General features: G+C 30.4%; 3 protein-coding genes across 3 annotated transcripts; all 3 read right to left on the bottom strand.

Annotated features, from left to right (window-relative positions):
• Positions 1–1,594: 1,594 nt before the first annotated feature.
• Positions 1,595–4,904, bottom strand: LOC143912243 (chitin deacetylase 8-like). Its single transcript, XM_077431518.1, has 6 exons — positions 4,732–4,904; positions 4,345–4,642; positions 3,941–4,208; positions 2,449–2,629; positions 2,230–2,367; positions 1,595–2,154 (listed from the first exon to the last, which is right to left on the bottom strand). The coding sequence occupies exons 1-6, from the start codon at positions 4,885–4,887 to the stop codon at positions 2,074–2,076; spliced, it is 1,122 nt and encodes a 373-aa protein (XP_077287644.1). The 5' UTR covers positions 4,888–4,904; the 3' UTR covers positions 1,595–2,073.
• A 3,740-nt stretch (positions 4,905–8,644) lies between these two features.
• On the bottom strand, positions 8,645–10,707 carry LOC143911739 (chitin deacetylase 8-like). Its single transcript, XM_077430754.1, has 6 exons — positions 10,499–10,707; positions 9,891–10,203; positions 9,549–9,816; positions 9,141–9,327; positions 8,881–9,018; positions 8,645–8,788 (listed from the first exon to the last, which is right to left on the bottom strand). The coding sequence occupies exons 1-6, from the start codon at positions 10,682–10,684 to the stop codon at positions 8,708–8,710; spliced, it is 1,173 nt and encodes a 390-aa protein (XP_077286880.1). The 5' UTR covers positions 10,685–10,707; the 3' UTR covers positions 8,645–8,707.
• Positions 10,708–11,152: 445 nt separating this feature from the next.
• LOC143912130 (chitin deacetylase 8-like) lies at positions 11,153–13,691 on the bottom strand. Its single transcript, XM_077431339.1, has 6 exons — positions 13,428–13,691; positions 13,041–13,353; positions 12,704–12,971; positions 12,378–12,558; positions 12,158–12,292; positions 11,153–12,080 (listed from the first exon to the last, which is right to left on the bottom strand). Exons 1-6 carry the CDS (start codon positions 13,620–13,622, stop codon positions 12,000–12,002), a joined length of 1,173 nt encoding a protein of 390 aa, XP_077287465.1. The 5' UTR covers positions 13,623–13,691; the 3' UTR covers positions 11,153–11,999.
• Positions 13,692–13,708: the final 17 nt, after the last annotated feature.

Below are 13,708 nucleotides of genomic sequence, written 5' to 3'. Positions count from 1 at the left end.
ATTTAACCAGTTCTGTGTAGAATTTTATAAGAGCATTAAATAAAATTAATTCATTGTGTTAATTTTTAATACTGGAAGTATTTAGAAAAAAATTTTTTAATAAAATTTCCTGGTTTTCAATTTAAAAAAAGACCACCTTATAGTACATACAAGTAAATATATTTGTGCTATATTTTAAGATGTATATAGAAATGGACGAGTAACTGTGCAAATAAGTAATTCTTATCAGTTAACTTGTTTATATTGGTTTTCCGAAGAAGTGTGGTTTTTCAATACATACGCATACGCATCAAAATCAAATAAATACGTCGACAAAAATGAAGTTAAATGTGCATACATATATGTAGGTATGTACATTTATGCGATTTAAATAGAAATGACTGCATTGCATTGTTTATGTTGAATATTATTATCTCTAGTAAGCATACGTACAATGCAGGAGGTGAAAGTACTATTTCGTTCGCACTGAGACCTCAAAGATAAATTTCTCATAATGTATTGACTATTATTTTGTACTGTTCGGAAGATAAATTAACCGCACATATATATATATTTTTAATATAGTGATTCATGTACAGGTGAATATTAAATTAGCATGTTGAATACATATACTAGTTTAAATGAATCACACGAGCGAATTCCGTTGCCTCACGCAAAAGACTTACGATGACTCAATTTTTACTTTGAAATCGAAGTGGTTCGAAGTTTTTTTACAATGTTCGCAGGAAAACTCTTGTAAATATTCATATGTAGTGTTCTCATGCATATATGTATGTACATATGTACATATGTATTTTTGTAATGTACTTTGCTTCTATCTAATAATATAAATATGTATGCATGTATGTATATAACCACAATTACGTACATAAATGTGGCTTAGATTGTAAAAGTTTTATATGGGTTCAATATACGGGTGACTATAAAAAAGTCGAAAAACGGTTAGTATATATATCAGTGGCGTGCGGTAAAACTCTCTCTCCCCCCCGTCGTACATCCTCACTTAATTTGCGCGAGCAGGATACAACAGGAACAAGAAGAACAGGCTTTTCCTCCCGTATCCTGCGCGCGCACATAAACAAGGCTGTATGAAAAAAAGAGAGATAATTTCACCGCATACCACTGATATATATTATATATACATATTACCGTTTACCATGCACCCTTTTTTTATCTTTCGACTTAAGATCTTTCGATTTTCGATCTTTGCCTTCCGATATTTGTTTTTTCGACCTTTTCACTTTTGGTAGACCCTGAATATACATATGTATATACTATAACCAAAGTAAAATAATTCACATATTGGTTTTTATTTGTAATTTTAAATTATTTTTTCTCAAAATTGATGATTCCAATTGAGGTATATAATAGCGCTATTCTGTATGTGTGTGCTTGTAGCGTATATGTAAAAACACTGCCAACAAAACGTACAAATATAATAAGAACATAATAACAGATCAACAAAAAACTTCTATATGTACTGTTTGCTACCAATGATCTATTGAAAATTTATTTAATTAATTAATTATTAAGTGTTTTATATTGTTTATATGCAGGTAGGTAGGTAGTTTTTATCATATTAAAAAATTAAATATAAATATGAAATTAAATATATTTAAAAGGTATTTGAAAAAAATTCGACCGCGTGCAGATCGAACACAAGGCCGACACATTTCTTTTATTTATTTTTATTTAATAACTTAATAAGCCAGCACCCAAGCGATGATATTTCATTGGGTACAACACTAATTGTATGTGTAATAAGTAAAGCCCGGACCCAGAGGGTGCCGCGTATTGTTCAAATGTTGTAAATGCATTGTTAAAGGTTTGTCGAACTTTTTTTACAAAGGATTTACAACAATGGAACAATGAGCGGCACCTTGGCTATCCTACCTCTAGTAATAAGTATAAGAAAAAATAAATATACTTTGCTTTTTTTATTCATAATAACAGATAATATCAGAATAACAGACAGAGGAAGGAAATTATTAGTATTTGAAAATAATTCTATAACAATTTAATGGCAAGCAGGTTTGCAAATAATAATACATTCATTTTACAATGTATGAAACATTATTTTTTTCCTAGAGGATTTCCAATATCCGGATACGAGTTGGGACACTTAGTATCACAGTGCGTAAAATAACTTTCAAGCTGAAAATTATATAAATATTAAAATTTAAAGTAAGAAGACACTATTAAATAGTAAGTAAACATTAGATAACTTACACCTGCGTTTGTTAAAAGTAGGCAAGTCAGCGGTGTACAATTGGGTACATAAGTCTTGTGGCATGTTATTGGTTGCGTCATCATTTCGCTAACCGTTTTCGGATGTTTAACCCAATCAATGACTTGAGATCCACTAACCTAAAACAAAACAAAATTATCAGTAAATAAAATAGATAATTTACATATAATATTTACAATAAGAAAAAATAATTTGCTTACAATGAAGACGTCTTTTAGTGTGCCCAAATAATCTAAAAACCTTTTTGTTGCATGATAACGAGTTTCATCAGCTAAAAACCATCCTGGATGTGTATAAAATCCGAAAGGAGCTCTGTTTCCTGTGTATTTTTTGTTAAATTCACTTATCATCCAGTTGAGAAGTCCATCAGAAGTATTTGGCCTGAAATCAATTTATTGGGTTTGGTGCAAACGATCGCCTGACAGACTGAACCACAGATTAACTGGATGGCTGCTTTAAACGCAATTGTCGACTTCGCGAATGATAGATTGCACATCAGATGACGAGTAACCTTTCGATGTGCACAGATGCAATTATTAAAATGGTAATTATTAAAATTGAGTTGGATCTTTCTGGCCAGTTTAATAAGGCAAAATTCGGAACTAAAGTATCAGAAGCACATAACGTATACAGGGTAGGTACGTCGGGACTTCGGGTAGATTTCGCTTAGTGTACGTGCGAGCAGTGCGCACGCATAAGGTACACGTGTCGTTAATCTGTGGTTCAGTCTGTCTGGTGCTTGTCGATCGTTTGCACCGCATCGAAAGGTGGCCATTCGTACTGCTTTTGTGGGTATCTTTCCAGATAGAATCCTTGGGATGAGCCTATGTATGTATAAATATCGAGATCGATTTTTTCACATTACATAAAAACATGTAAAATGGTCACCTTAATATATATTATAAAATTTTCGGTAAGAAATAAATTAAAAATTGGTCAAATCGTTGCCTATTTTTATAAGCTTTTTACTAGCTTCAATCTGTTTTTAACCATATAAATGAAATTAATTTTAAATTCAATTTTTTGTCATTTTTTAATAACTACATATAACTGTAAAAATAATGTCGAAAAAGTGATAAAATAATAAGTAGATAGAAAATTTGTAATGCCCCTCTCAAAAAATAATAATTTTGAACAAATTAAAGTAACCATATTTGAAATTCAAATTTCATTTATAAGTTGTAATGCTATTTGTAGAATTGCTAAATGTTTAAAGCTGGCTAGAAGAGTTGTTGAAGATACATCTGACTCCGTCTTCAGCTTCATGTTTTGTCTCTAAAATTCTATCAATTACATACTAACACAAGAAATTATAATCTTATATAATAATTGTCTAATGCGTGCGTGCGTGCGTGCGTGCGAGCGTGCGTGTGTACGAAGTACTCGCTATTAACACCATGCTCCGCCTTTCTCCCCTTGAAATCGTATATCGTGGAAAGAGACGGAGCTTGGTGAGTATTTACGAAGTACTATCTCTTTCTCACATTGGAATAATGGAATCTTATGTCGTGGAAAGAGACGCGGCATATCACTTCGTTCATATGATCGGCCGACAAAAACAAAATGTTTTTCAAAAAATTAATTAAATTTTAAATTATTAATTCCGTTGATCCAAATTGCGATATTTTACTGAATGCACAATTATGTGCCCACAGGCTACTAGTAAAAATATAATATAATAAATATACGAACACGTTTACACACGAATCCACCATTGAACAGGCAGAGCCATTTTGGTCTTCCCAATTGTTAGCTGGAATAACCCAAATGTCTGAATATGATTCTTCCAAGTTGACAACACATGTGTTGGATTGCGAATATTCTGTTGTGAACGGCCACCATCCTTGTGATTTATTTTGATTTAGTATTCCGCACAATGAGTCATACGAGTATACAAAGTTATTTTTCATCATTTCAAGTTGGTTATGACCAATTGTTTGGAAGCCGATAGCTCGCATCCCTTAAAAATATGTATATTTTATATATTTATAATAAATCTAGTAGTAAGTTATTATGAAATAAAAAAATGTAGAAGATACTTAAATATGTTCTTTAGTTTATGTATTGTACAAAAGTAGGTGAAGTGTTTTTTATACCTTTTATATCAGATTGAGGAATCTTAGCGAACTTTGAAACCAATAATTTTTGATCTGCATATTGCAGATTGAACGTTTCTAATGATAAATTGTTTAATTTTCCAGTGATGGAATTCATCACTATTTCATGCCCATCGGCGTGTAGCTCGTGTACAAATTCATAGTTTACATATGGATGAGAAATGGAAATGGTAGCTGAAATAGGACAACCATTTGGATTTGTACGATTTTTCAGTAAACCTCTATAATAATCGATAGTCATGATATTCACATTATCAATGGAATTCAGAAGAAAAAACTGAAATCAATATTGAAAAATTACAGCAGTGCATATTTATTAAATACATATTAGTCTTCATATAAATTAGAAAAAATCTAATATTATACTTGCGGAGTGTTGGCAGGAGTCAATTGTCCAGGAATACTCGTCCCGGCACAAAAGCAATCGGGTAATTGACACACTGTTTCATCACATGGTACAGAATGTGACAGGGTGAATATATTAAAGAGTAAGGATACAATGAAAAATATAAATGATTGCATTGTAAAAAAAACTATATGATGATTTTTCATTGGTGATCGGTGTTTATATATGTTTTTCTAGGGGGAAACGGGGCTTAATCAGCTCCATGGTATATATGTACAAGCATCAGGTAGTGAAAAGAGAAATTCAAGAATATACATACATATATTTTATTTATTTTTATTTTATTTTATATACGGCCGCAAGGACCATTGAACATTAATAATATAGAACATACATAAAAATAATACATAGAACAATAAAACAAAAAAAAAACACAATATTAATATAAGAAAGAAAAGAAAAAATATGATTTTTAATACTAATTGAAGAAATAAATGAATTAATTAAAAAAATAAAATATAATTCATTTAGCATTTGTATAAATTAGAAAAATGAAGATGCAACAATTTTTTTAAACTATTTTTACTAATATTAAAAAAATCAAATTGGCCAAATTCGTTTCCCAGTTTATGAAGTCGCGGTAACGTTGAATTTTTTTTATAACTAGTGGCTTAATTTTTGATGTGGAATAAATAGTTGCATCTGGTGAAACTCCCCGGTGTATGAAAATTTATGAGGTCCACTAATTCACTACAGTCCATAACTCCGCTGAGTGCACCAAACAGACATAATAAATCATTGATGTTGACTCCTGTCACAAACTTTGATCATATATATGTATGTTCAAATTTATCTTTTCTGCTCTAAGTAACAATACCGACTGTAAAATAAATTACGAAATACGTTGAAATTGACTCTAAGCTTACTTTGGATCAACAAAATATACAAATTAAAAACAAAAAACATTAATCCATATCTTTATTTTACATATTTTATCTTCAATTTATACCAGGAAGGCCTGACAAGAAACATTGAATGTGCATTTGATACAAATATTATTAGTATTATAGAAAGCATATAATGGCCAAATTTGTAGATTTGCAGCATTTTATGCAAATCATCGAAATTTGATATTGCTGAAAACTCGAGATTTTTTCGAGAAAATGGTTGTCAATTTGTTGGAGCTGTTTAAATAAAAATCAGATAAATTGGCAAACTCTGATAGGAAACGATCAACATGGAGTCGCAAATCCAAGGTCTGGCCAGCAGAAACCAGTGGGATTTGAACCCGTGACTACTCTGTTCAAAGCATTATATACTTAACACTAGTCTATTCTGCTGGTTTAAATATGGTTGATTAAGAATGATTTGTATTTAAAATTCTTAATAATGAGAATTGCTTTCATGGAAATGTATGAAATTCGAATTTGTAAATTTTCCAGGAAAACCAACCTGGTCTACGTATGCCACATACCTTCTAGCCAAGCTTGGTATTTAGCCAATCCAAATACTTATGTACGTCTATTTGAATTGCGAATTAATATTAATTATTGTCCCAGTCTCCTCATTTGTCTCAATGAAAATTTAATTTACTAACTTTATCGCCATAGTACAAATTAATTTTGGAGGATTAGATTTATGAATGAATGTAGATTATAGATTAGGTATGAAGGTGCATTAATCACCGGAAATGATAATGTACGTGATTTTTACACTAAGATAGTCCGTAATTGTTATTTCAAATATAATCAATTTATTATTGATTCAAAATCGAACCAAACTTGGATTATCACTAGAGATCGGCGGTCGAGGATGCCGTCATAAAATAACAATAGACACAAATATCTATCCTACAAAGTAAAGGTCTGTTCATACCTATCCAGCACGACAAACCTAAAAGTGCAAAAAAAAAGGTTTACAATATTGAATCATTTTTTTGACGCCGATTTCTGGTTATCACTAGAGGTAGGACCGGAAGCGTGCTTTTTCCAGGAAACAGGGCGTTTTGGGTCTATTTTCCAGGAAACAGTGCAAACTACAAAGCTAGGGAGCATAAAAAAGGTTCATCATAAAAATTAACAATGATCAATGAACTGCGCAAATCTGGTCCGCTCTTTAGTTATCACATCTGCAGGACTATTCCTATAAAATTATAGAGATACATATAAATATATGTATATATAACTCTTTCATCGAAAAGATTCAAATGAACCACTCTTAATTTATTTATATGTAAAAGCATAATCAATAACAGATATAATTGTCATTCAAATTTTGACAATTTATTATCAAATAAGCATTTTAAATAATTTCCACAAATATATTTATGAATATGTTATAATTATTAAAAAACAGAAAAGAGGCCCCTTTTAGTACTTATTAGCACCTCTAATGTTTTCAGGAAGGGCATTATATATTTGAACTTTATATGTTTAATTAATTTATTCCTATTTCTAGTTTTGTAATTATGAATATTCTTAACTATGTTATTACCTAAAATATCTAGGTTATAGATTGTTATCAAGCGTATATTCAAATTTTAAAGTGCTTAAATTTAAGACTATTTCAAATATCCAACCATTTAAATTCATCTAACATTTTTAAGTTCCCGCACATTCAAAATTGCACGCATTGCCCTATTTTGCACTTTCTGTAGTTTATCAGTGCTCAATCCACTAAATTGATTGAGCACTGTGGCGCAATATACAGTATGAAGCCGTACGATACGAGCTTACGAGTTCGATTCCCGCTAAGTCTCGCTATTGGCCAGACCTTGGTTTGTCAAGGTCGATCGTTTCTTATCAGAATTTGCCAATTTTTCTGATTTTCATTGAAACGATTCCTGTAAAATTGGCGTTTCCTTCAAAATTTTTTGTTGCGAACCTTTAGTTATTGTTATATCTTAGGTTTCGCCATATTGCTCACCATAGATGTCTCTGTGGTTGTTTATCGAATATAAAAAATTTCGTATTGTTACATGAAAGTTATTCATCGTTATTTATCGTATTAATACGATGTTTGTAATATCTGACCATAGATGTCAAATATTGTTTAGATTTACATGTATCTATGTAATAATTATGTGAACCAGGAAGGCGCATTTGGGGTTTACCTGTTAAGCCTTTATATTTGTATATATGTATGTAAAAATATATATGTAAAAAATAAAATAAATAAATAAAATAAATAAATAAATAAAATAAATAAATAAAATAAATAAAAACAACTATAAATTTTTATTTTACTTTTTATACTTACTAAATTTCTTAACCTACAAAGTAAATTTTTTTGCCTACGATTTTTTTGCCTTTTTTATTACATACCTCCTTTACGTTTCACTTAAGATTACAATTCAGGAAAAAGTTTGCCTCTTATCCGATCGTTTTCATACTTTGCCATTTTGGTCATCAATATAAGTAAATGGATCCTCCGCCATTAAGATAGAGATAAAATATTGTTTAAGAAGCTTTTCAAGTCCGAACATTTTAATCTCGGTGACAGTTGGTAGTCATTAATTTTATACATAGATGGCGGAAGTAAAAAAAAATTATTGGTGTTTTTATTCAAAATAATAATTTTATATACAAATTATAGAAGAGGTATGTTTTTAAAAAACTTTTTATTATCATTATTAATTTTTTATATAATGTAATTATTTAATTTCAAATAAAAATATTTACACATATTTGACAAAATCCATTACAAACAAGTCTTCAATTAATTTAAACAAAAGAACAATCCACGGCTAAATATTTTTTTTGAATGTTTCAAGATTTTTTCAACATATTGCACAAATTACAACCAAAAACGTACTCAAATTTTGATATCACTATTCCCGTCCATAAAATATTATAATATTACATGTTACATAAATACATATGTTGTATGTAAATTTAAAAAAGAAATAGGGAAAGCGAAGACAAATAAAATCATGATATGCATTTCAATTTTATTTATTGTAATTGATTTTATTACATTTTAAAATTTACAATTTATTTATTTGTCACCCAATGGATTTCCTAGCCACGGGTATGAATGAGGACATTCAGTGGCACAAGACGTCATCCAACGATCAATCTGTTATAGACAAAATAAAAACGAAATGGATGAGCTTTAAATCTTCAATGATATTATATTGATTATAATTTTATTGTCCAAATGTAACTTACTATTCCTTCTTTGATAAGTCGACATGCTTTTGGATTGCAATTTAAAGGATTAGTTTTGTGACATGTAATTGGTGCTGCAGTCATTTGGGCAACTGTTTTTGGATTTTTCACCCATTCAATTACTTGAGATCCACTAACCTGATTTAAAACACAAAAATTACTATGAAAAGTGTCTTAGGAAGGCTTTTCGTCTTTTAGAAGGGACTAAGGAAAGGCCTATTATTTGGATTTTATATGCAAGCTAATAAAAACAAAATTACTATAAAGACATCTTTTAGTGTGCCCAAATAATTCAAAAACTTCTTGTATGCATCGAAACGAATTTCATCGGCTACGGCTACAAACCAAGCTGCATGTACATAAAATCCTAAAGGAGCTCTATTTCCAGTATACTGTTTGTTAAATTCTCTTTTCATCCAATCTAGTAGTTCATCAGAAGTGTTGGGGCTGAAATATTGAAATTAATAACATGAATATGTAAGTAAAATGTAACGACCAATAATTTTAAAAATCTTATATGTATGTAGATTGGATACATTGATGGAAACTTCTTTCGAGTTGAGAAGATTCGCACCTCTGAGAGATAGTAATATTTATTCATTGTGATAAAAATACTGTACATAGAGAGAATTTTGAAATAATTAATATTAAATAGAATATATACATACATGTGTACACAAGCGTCAACCATTGAGCATACGGTGCCACTCATGTCTTCCCAGTTGATCATAGGTATAACCCAAACATTTGAATATGAATTGGTAGGACAGGGTGGAATCAAACATTCTTGAATGCTCAAATATTCCATTGTGTATGGCCAGAGTCCTGGTTTGATGTATTGTCTGGTAGTCCACGACAAGTCATAGACGAAATTATTAGCTTTCAACATTTCGAATTGGTTATTACCAGCCATTTGCAAGAAAGGCATTCTAATCCCTGAAATTCATAATTACTTCACCATATAAATGGATATGAATATGTACCTATGTATAAAATAAATTTTCAATTACCTTTTAGGTCGGCGGTGGGTATGTTGGCAAATTTAGATACCAATAACTTTTGGTCGGCAAATTCTCGATTCAAGGTATCTATGGTGGCGTCTTTCCAATATGTTGTCAGGGGCTCATGAGTGATAGAATGTAAAGAAATGTCATGTCCATTAGAATGCAATTCATGTACCAAAGAATAGTCTGTGTACTCATGAGAGATGAAAAATGTTGCCGAAATTGTGCAGTTGTTAGGATTTAAGCGATTTTTCATCGCTTCTCTGTAATAGTTTATGTTTCCGATTGTAATGGCATCATCAAAAGTTAGCAGAACAAACTGGAATAGTAAAATAATATTAATAAACAAGTATAAAATAATTTCAAAATATTATTGTGCAGCTATAATTTAATTTAGGGGCGAGAGGAGGGTTGAATGGATATTTTTTTTTGGAAATTTAATAAAAACTATTGAGTTCGCTTAAAAATTTATATACAAATTAAAATCTAGTTTTATTTTCTAATTACAAAGCCCATGAGTTGTGTGTTTTTTTTTATAATATATCTTTTTAGTCATGAGTTGTAAGGCCCTCTACGCCTCTTTGTTATAGTTTTATATATACATATATAAATACCTGTGGTGTATTATTTACAGGAATGTTTCCAGGAATTGAAGTTGACGAACAAAGACAATTGGGTAATTGGCAAGCGGTGATATTACATGGTGGAGCAAATGTTGTTACGTTCACATCCTCGTCAAATGGTGTTGGAACGGCACCAACGTTTACTATCAATACCAGAAGTGGAATAAACGCGTGCATTATTGAATAAGTATAAACAATACTAACGTGTTTCAAGAGTTGATCCTTCGTTTATAAAGATATTTTCCAACACACGTTGGTTCCAACGTGTGTTTTCATTATTTAATTAAATGTACGTACATAAATGTTTATTCATATATAAATTAATATTGTAAATAGGTTTTTGAGCTCTTTTTCCTATTATGCTGTACATTAACATTAGAATAATATAATACTATGATTACTAACCAAATTAAATTAAATTGTAAAATTGAAAATGATCAGTAGATCAGTAGCTATTAAAATATATATAAGATGTATTGTGAACATAATTTCGTAATAATAAAAGCATTTAAAAATCAAAAAAAAAATAAAAAAAATTAATGGAATAAAAGTATCAATTCTATTTTGATTAAATAGCAGTGGCGGCTCGTGGATAAGATATCTGGGGGTGCTGCGGTTGATTAAAAATAAAAAAAATGTTTATTTGGATTATATTTTACTATTAACATCAAAATTAAACATTATATGTATTTTATTTCATTAAAAAATTGATTATTCTGTCTTTTTTCCTTTTCTTCAGCTAATCTGACTTCATATAAAATCTAAGATATTTTTTTTTGTAATTTTTTTATAGAATGATTAAAAACGCTTTAATAACACACGTTGCAAATGATGACGTATGGATATGTCTCAAGAATGTATATATGTAAATATAATTCTAAAGAATCCATACATAAATAGTCTTATCGGTAACTTCATAAAATTAGTTGCCATTGTATCGATAAATCGAATCTTTAAAAAATTAAAAAGAAGAAAAAATCAGCATCTAATCGCACGATTATATTATATAATTGGTATATGTTTGCAAAATTTCAATGAAATTTCTTATAAGGATTGTAAATAGGTTTTTGAGCTCTTTTTCCTATTATGCTGTAGATTAACATTAGAATAATATAATACTATGATTACTAACCAAATAAAATAAAATTGTAAAATAGAAAATAATCAGCAGATCAGTAGCTATTAAAATAGATATAAAATGTATTGTGAATATAATTTCGTAATAATAAAAAGCATTTAAAAATGAAAACTCAATGAAATTTCTTGTTTCTAAAAATTGTAACTATAAATCAATAATTACTTTATTGGACTCTATCAACAATAAGTATGTGTAGTTTCTTAAAAAAGAAAAAAAAAAGAAATTAATTAAAGGATTCAACAATAAACAGACAAATTTTAATGTGGATTTTCAGAAATTTATTACATCATAAAAGTGGTGTTGACATTGTTTTTTTTTAAACCTATATGTAGTAAATATAATATTATTAATTTCTTATTTTTCTCCCAGAGGGTTTCCTAGCCATGGGTATGAGTTTGGACATTGACTGACGCAGGAGGTTAACCAACGTTCAACCTAAATAAAAAAAAAATGTTGTTTTTAATGCTATACAACACATAATAACAAAAACACCATCTCAAACTATAACTTACTGTTCCTTCCTTTATTAATTGGCAAGCTCTTGGACTACAAGTAGTAGTAGTGGGTTTCGGACATGATGGAGCTGCAATCATTTGGGCAACAGTCTTAGGAGCCTTTATCCAATCAATGACTTGAGATCCACTAACCTGTTGCAAAATAAAACAAAACATATTGATTTGTGTCATAGTCCTACATGAGAAAATAATTTGAATAAGGAAAATTAAAAATTACAATGAACACGTCTTTCAAAGTTGCCAAGTAGTCGAGGAATTTCAGGTAGGTTTCGAAACGCATTTCATCAGCAGTGAACCAGGCTGCGTGAACGAAGAAACCGAGAGGAGCTCTGTTTCCGGTGTATTGTTTGTTGAATTCACCTTTCATCCAATCAAGGAGTGCATTGGTAGTATTGGGTCTGAAATTTTATGTATTAAATTAAACATAACGAATGTCATAAAACTCTTTTCAACAAGAAGAAATGTGGATTTCTCAATAATTTACTAATAGTTAAATCAAATTATACTTAATAAAATGGAAAATTGAATGTAAAGAAAGCTTACACGTTAACGCAAGCATCAACCATGGAGCATACTGCGCCTTCTTGATCTACCCAGTTGATCATGGGAATAGCCCATACATTTGGAATAGATTCAGTTGGACAAGGTGGAATCAAACATTCTTGAATGCTGCTGAATTCAGTGGTGTATGGCCACAATCCTGGGCTGATGTATTTTTGAGTTGTCCAGGTCAAATCGTACTGGAAATTGTTGTTTTTCAACATTTGGAATTGATTATTCCCAGCCATTTGCAAGAATGGCATTCGGATTCCTGTCAAAAATAAATTTGGTTAAATGTTCACACAATCGCAAAATTTTTACAATGAAAAAATATATCTACCTTTAATATCGGTGACTGCGATATTGGCAAAGTGAGCCATCATTGTCTTTTGGTCGGCAAATTCTTTATTGAGTGTGTCTAAACTAGCATCTCTCCAGTAAGCAATATTGGATTCGTGAGAGATCGAGTGCAAAGCAATTTCATGTCCAGTAGCTCTTAGTTCATGAACCAGAGAGTAGTCAGTATATTCATGGGCGACGAAAAATGTAGCAGCTATCGAGCAGTTGTCTGGATTTTTACGCTTTTGCAAAGCTTCCCTGTAGAAGTTTATGTTTGCGATTGTGACTGCATCATCGAAAGTCAGCATGACAAACTAAAATATTACAAAAATTTAGATTATTTTCCATTTATGAATCGGTGACAACAAATACAACTAGTTTTTGGTACCTGTGGAGTCTGAGCTGCGGTGATATTTCCAGGAATCGTGACTCCTGAGCAGAGACAGTTAGGAAGTTTGCATGCAGTTACATTGCATTGTACGGCAGGTGCTCTTTCTAATCCATTATCATGTGTACTATCGAAAAATGCAGGAAGGGCATAAGCGCAGACCGCTAATCCCAAAAGTACTATTAAAACCTTCATCGTGATGGTTTTGTGAGTACAAAAAAAACTGTAATAATTTTCACCTGATTTTTTCGGTTTATATAGCCGAAATGCAAATGTATATG

This window comes from Arctopsyche grandis, chromosome 5 (assembly GCF_051622035.1).
Source record: "Arctopsyche grandis isolate Sample6627 chromosome 5, ASM5162203v2, whole genome shotgun sequence".
Classification (NCBI taxonomy): Eukaryota; Metazoa; Arthropoda; class Insecta; order Trichoptera; family Hydropsychidae; genus Arctopsyche; species Arctopsyche grandis.
Note: the sequence above shows the minus strand (reverse complement) of the source record. Positions and strands in the feature narration are given on the sequence as shown.

Excerpts from the sequence above, each read along its gene's own strand:
- LOC143912243 (XM_077431518.1), bottom strand. The coding sequence starts at position 4,887 with ATGCAATCATTTATATTTTTCATTGTATCCTTACTCTTTAATATATTC. Across the intron at positions 2,630-3,940 it reads GTGGATTCGTGTGTAAACGT|GCCAAATACTTCTGATGGAC; the intron begins GTTCGTATATTT and ends AATTGATTTCAG. Across the intron at positions 2,368-2,448 it reads CACTAAAAGACGTCTTCATT|GTTAGTGGATCTCAAGTCAT; the intron begins GTAAGCAAATTA and ends GTTTTGTTTTAG.
- LOC143911739 (XM_077430754.1), bottom strand. The coding sequence starts at position 10,684 with ATGCACGCGTTTATTCCACTTCTGGTATTGATAGTAAACGTTGGTGCC. Across the intron at positions 9,019-9,140 it reads CACTAAAAGATGTCTTTATA|GTTAGTGGATCTCAAGTAAT; the intron begins GTAATTTTGTTT and ends GTTTTAAATCAG. Across the intron at positions 8,789-8,880 it reads GACTTATCAAAGAAGGAATA|ATTGATCGTTGGATGACGTC; the intron begins GTAAGTTACATT and ends TGTCTATAACAG.
- LOC143912130 (XM_077431339.1), bottom strand. The coding sequence starts at position 13,622 with ATGAAGGTTTTAATAGTACTTTTGGGATTAGCGGTCTGCGCTTATGCC. Across the intron at positions 12,972-13,040 it reads CGCAGTCACCGATATTAAAG|GAATCCGAATGCCATTCTTG; the intron begins GTAGATATATTT and ends TATTTTTGACAG. Across the intron at positions 12,293-12,377 it reads CTTTGAAAGACGTGTTCATT|GTTAGTGGATCTCAAGTCAT; the intron begins GTAATTTTTAAT and ends ATTTTGCAACAG.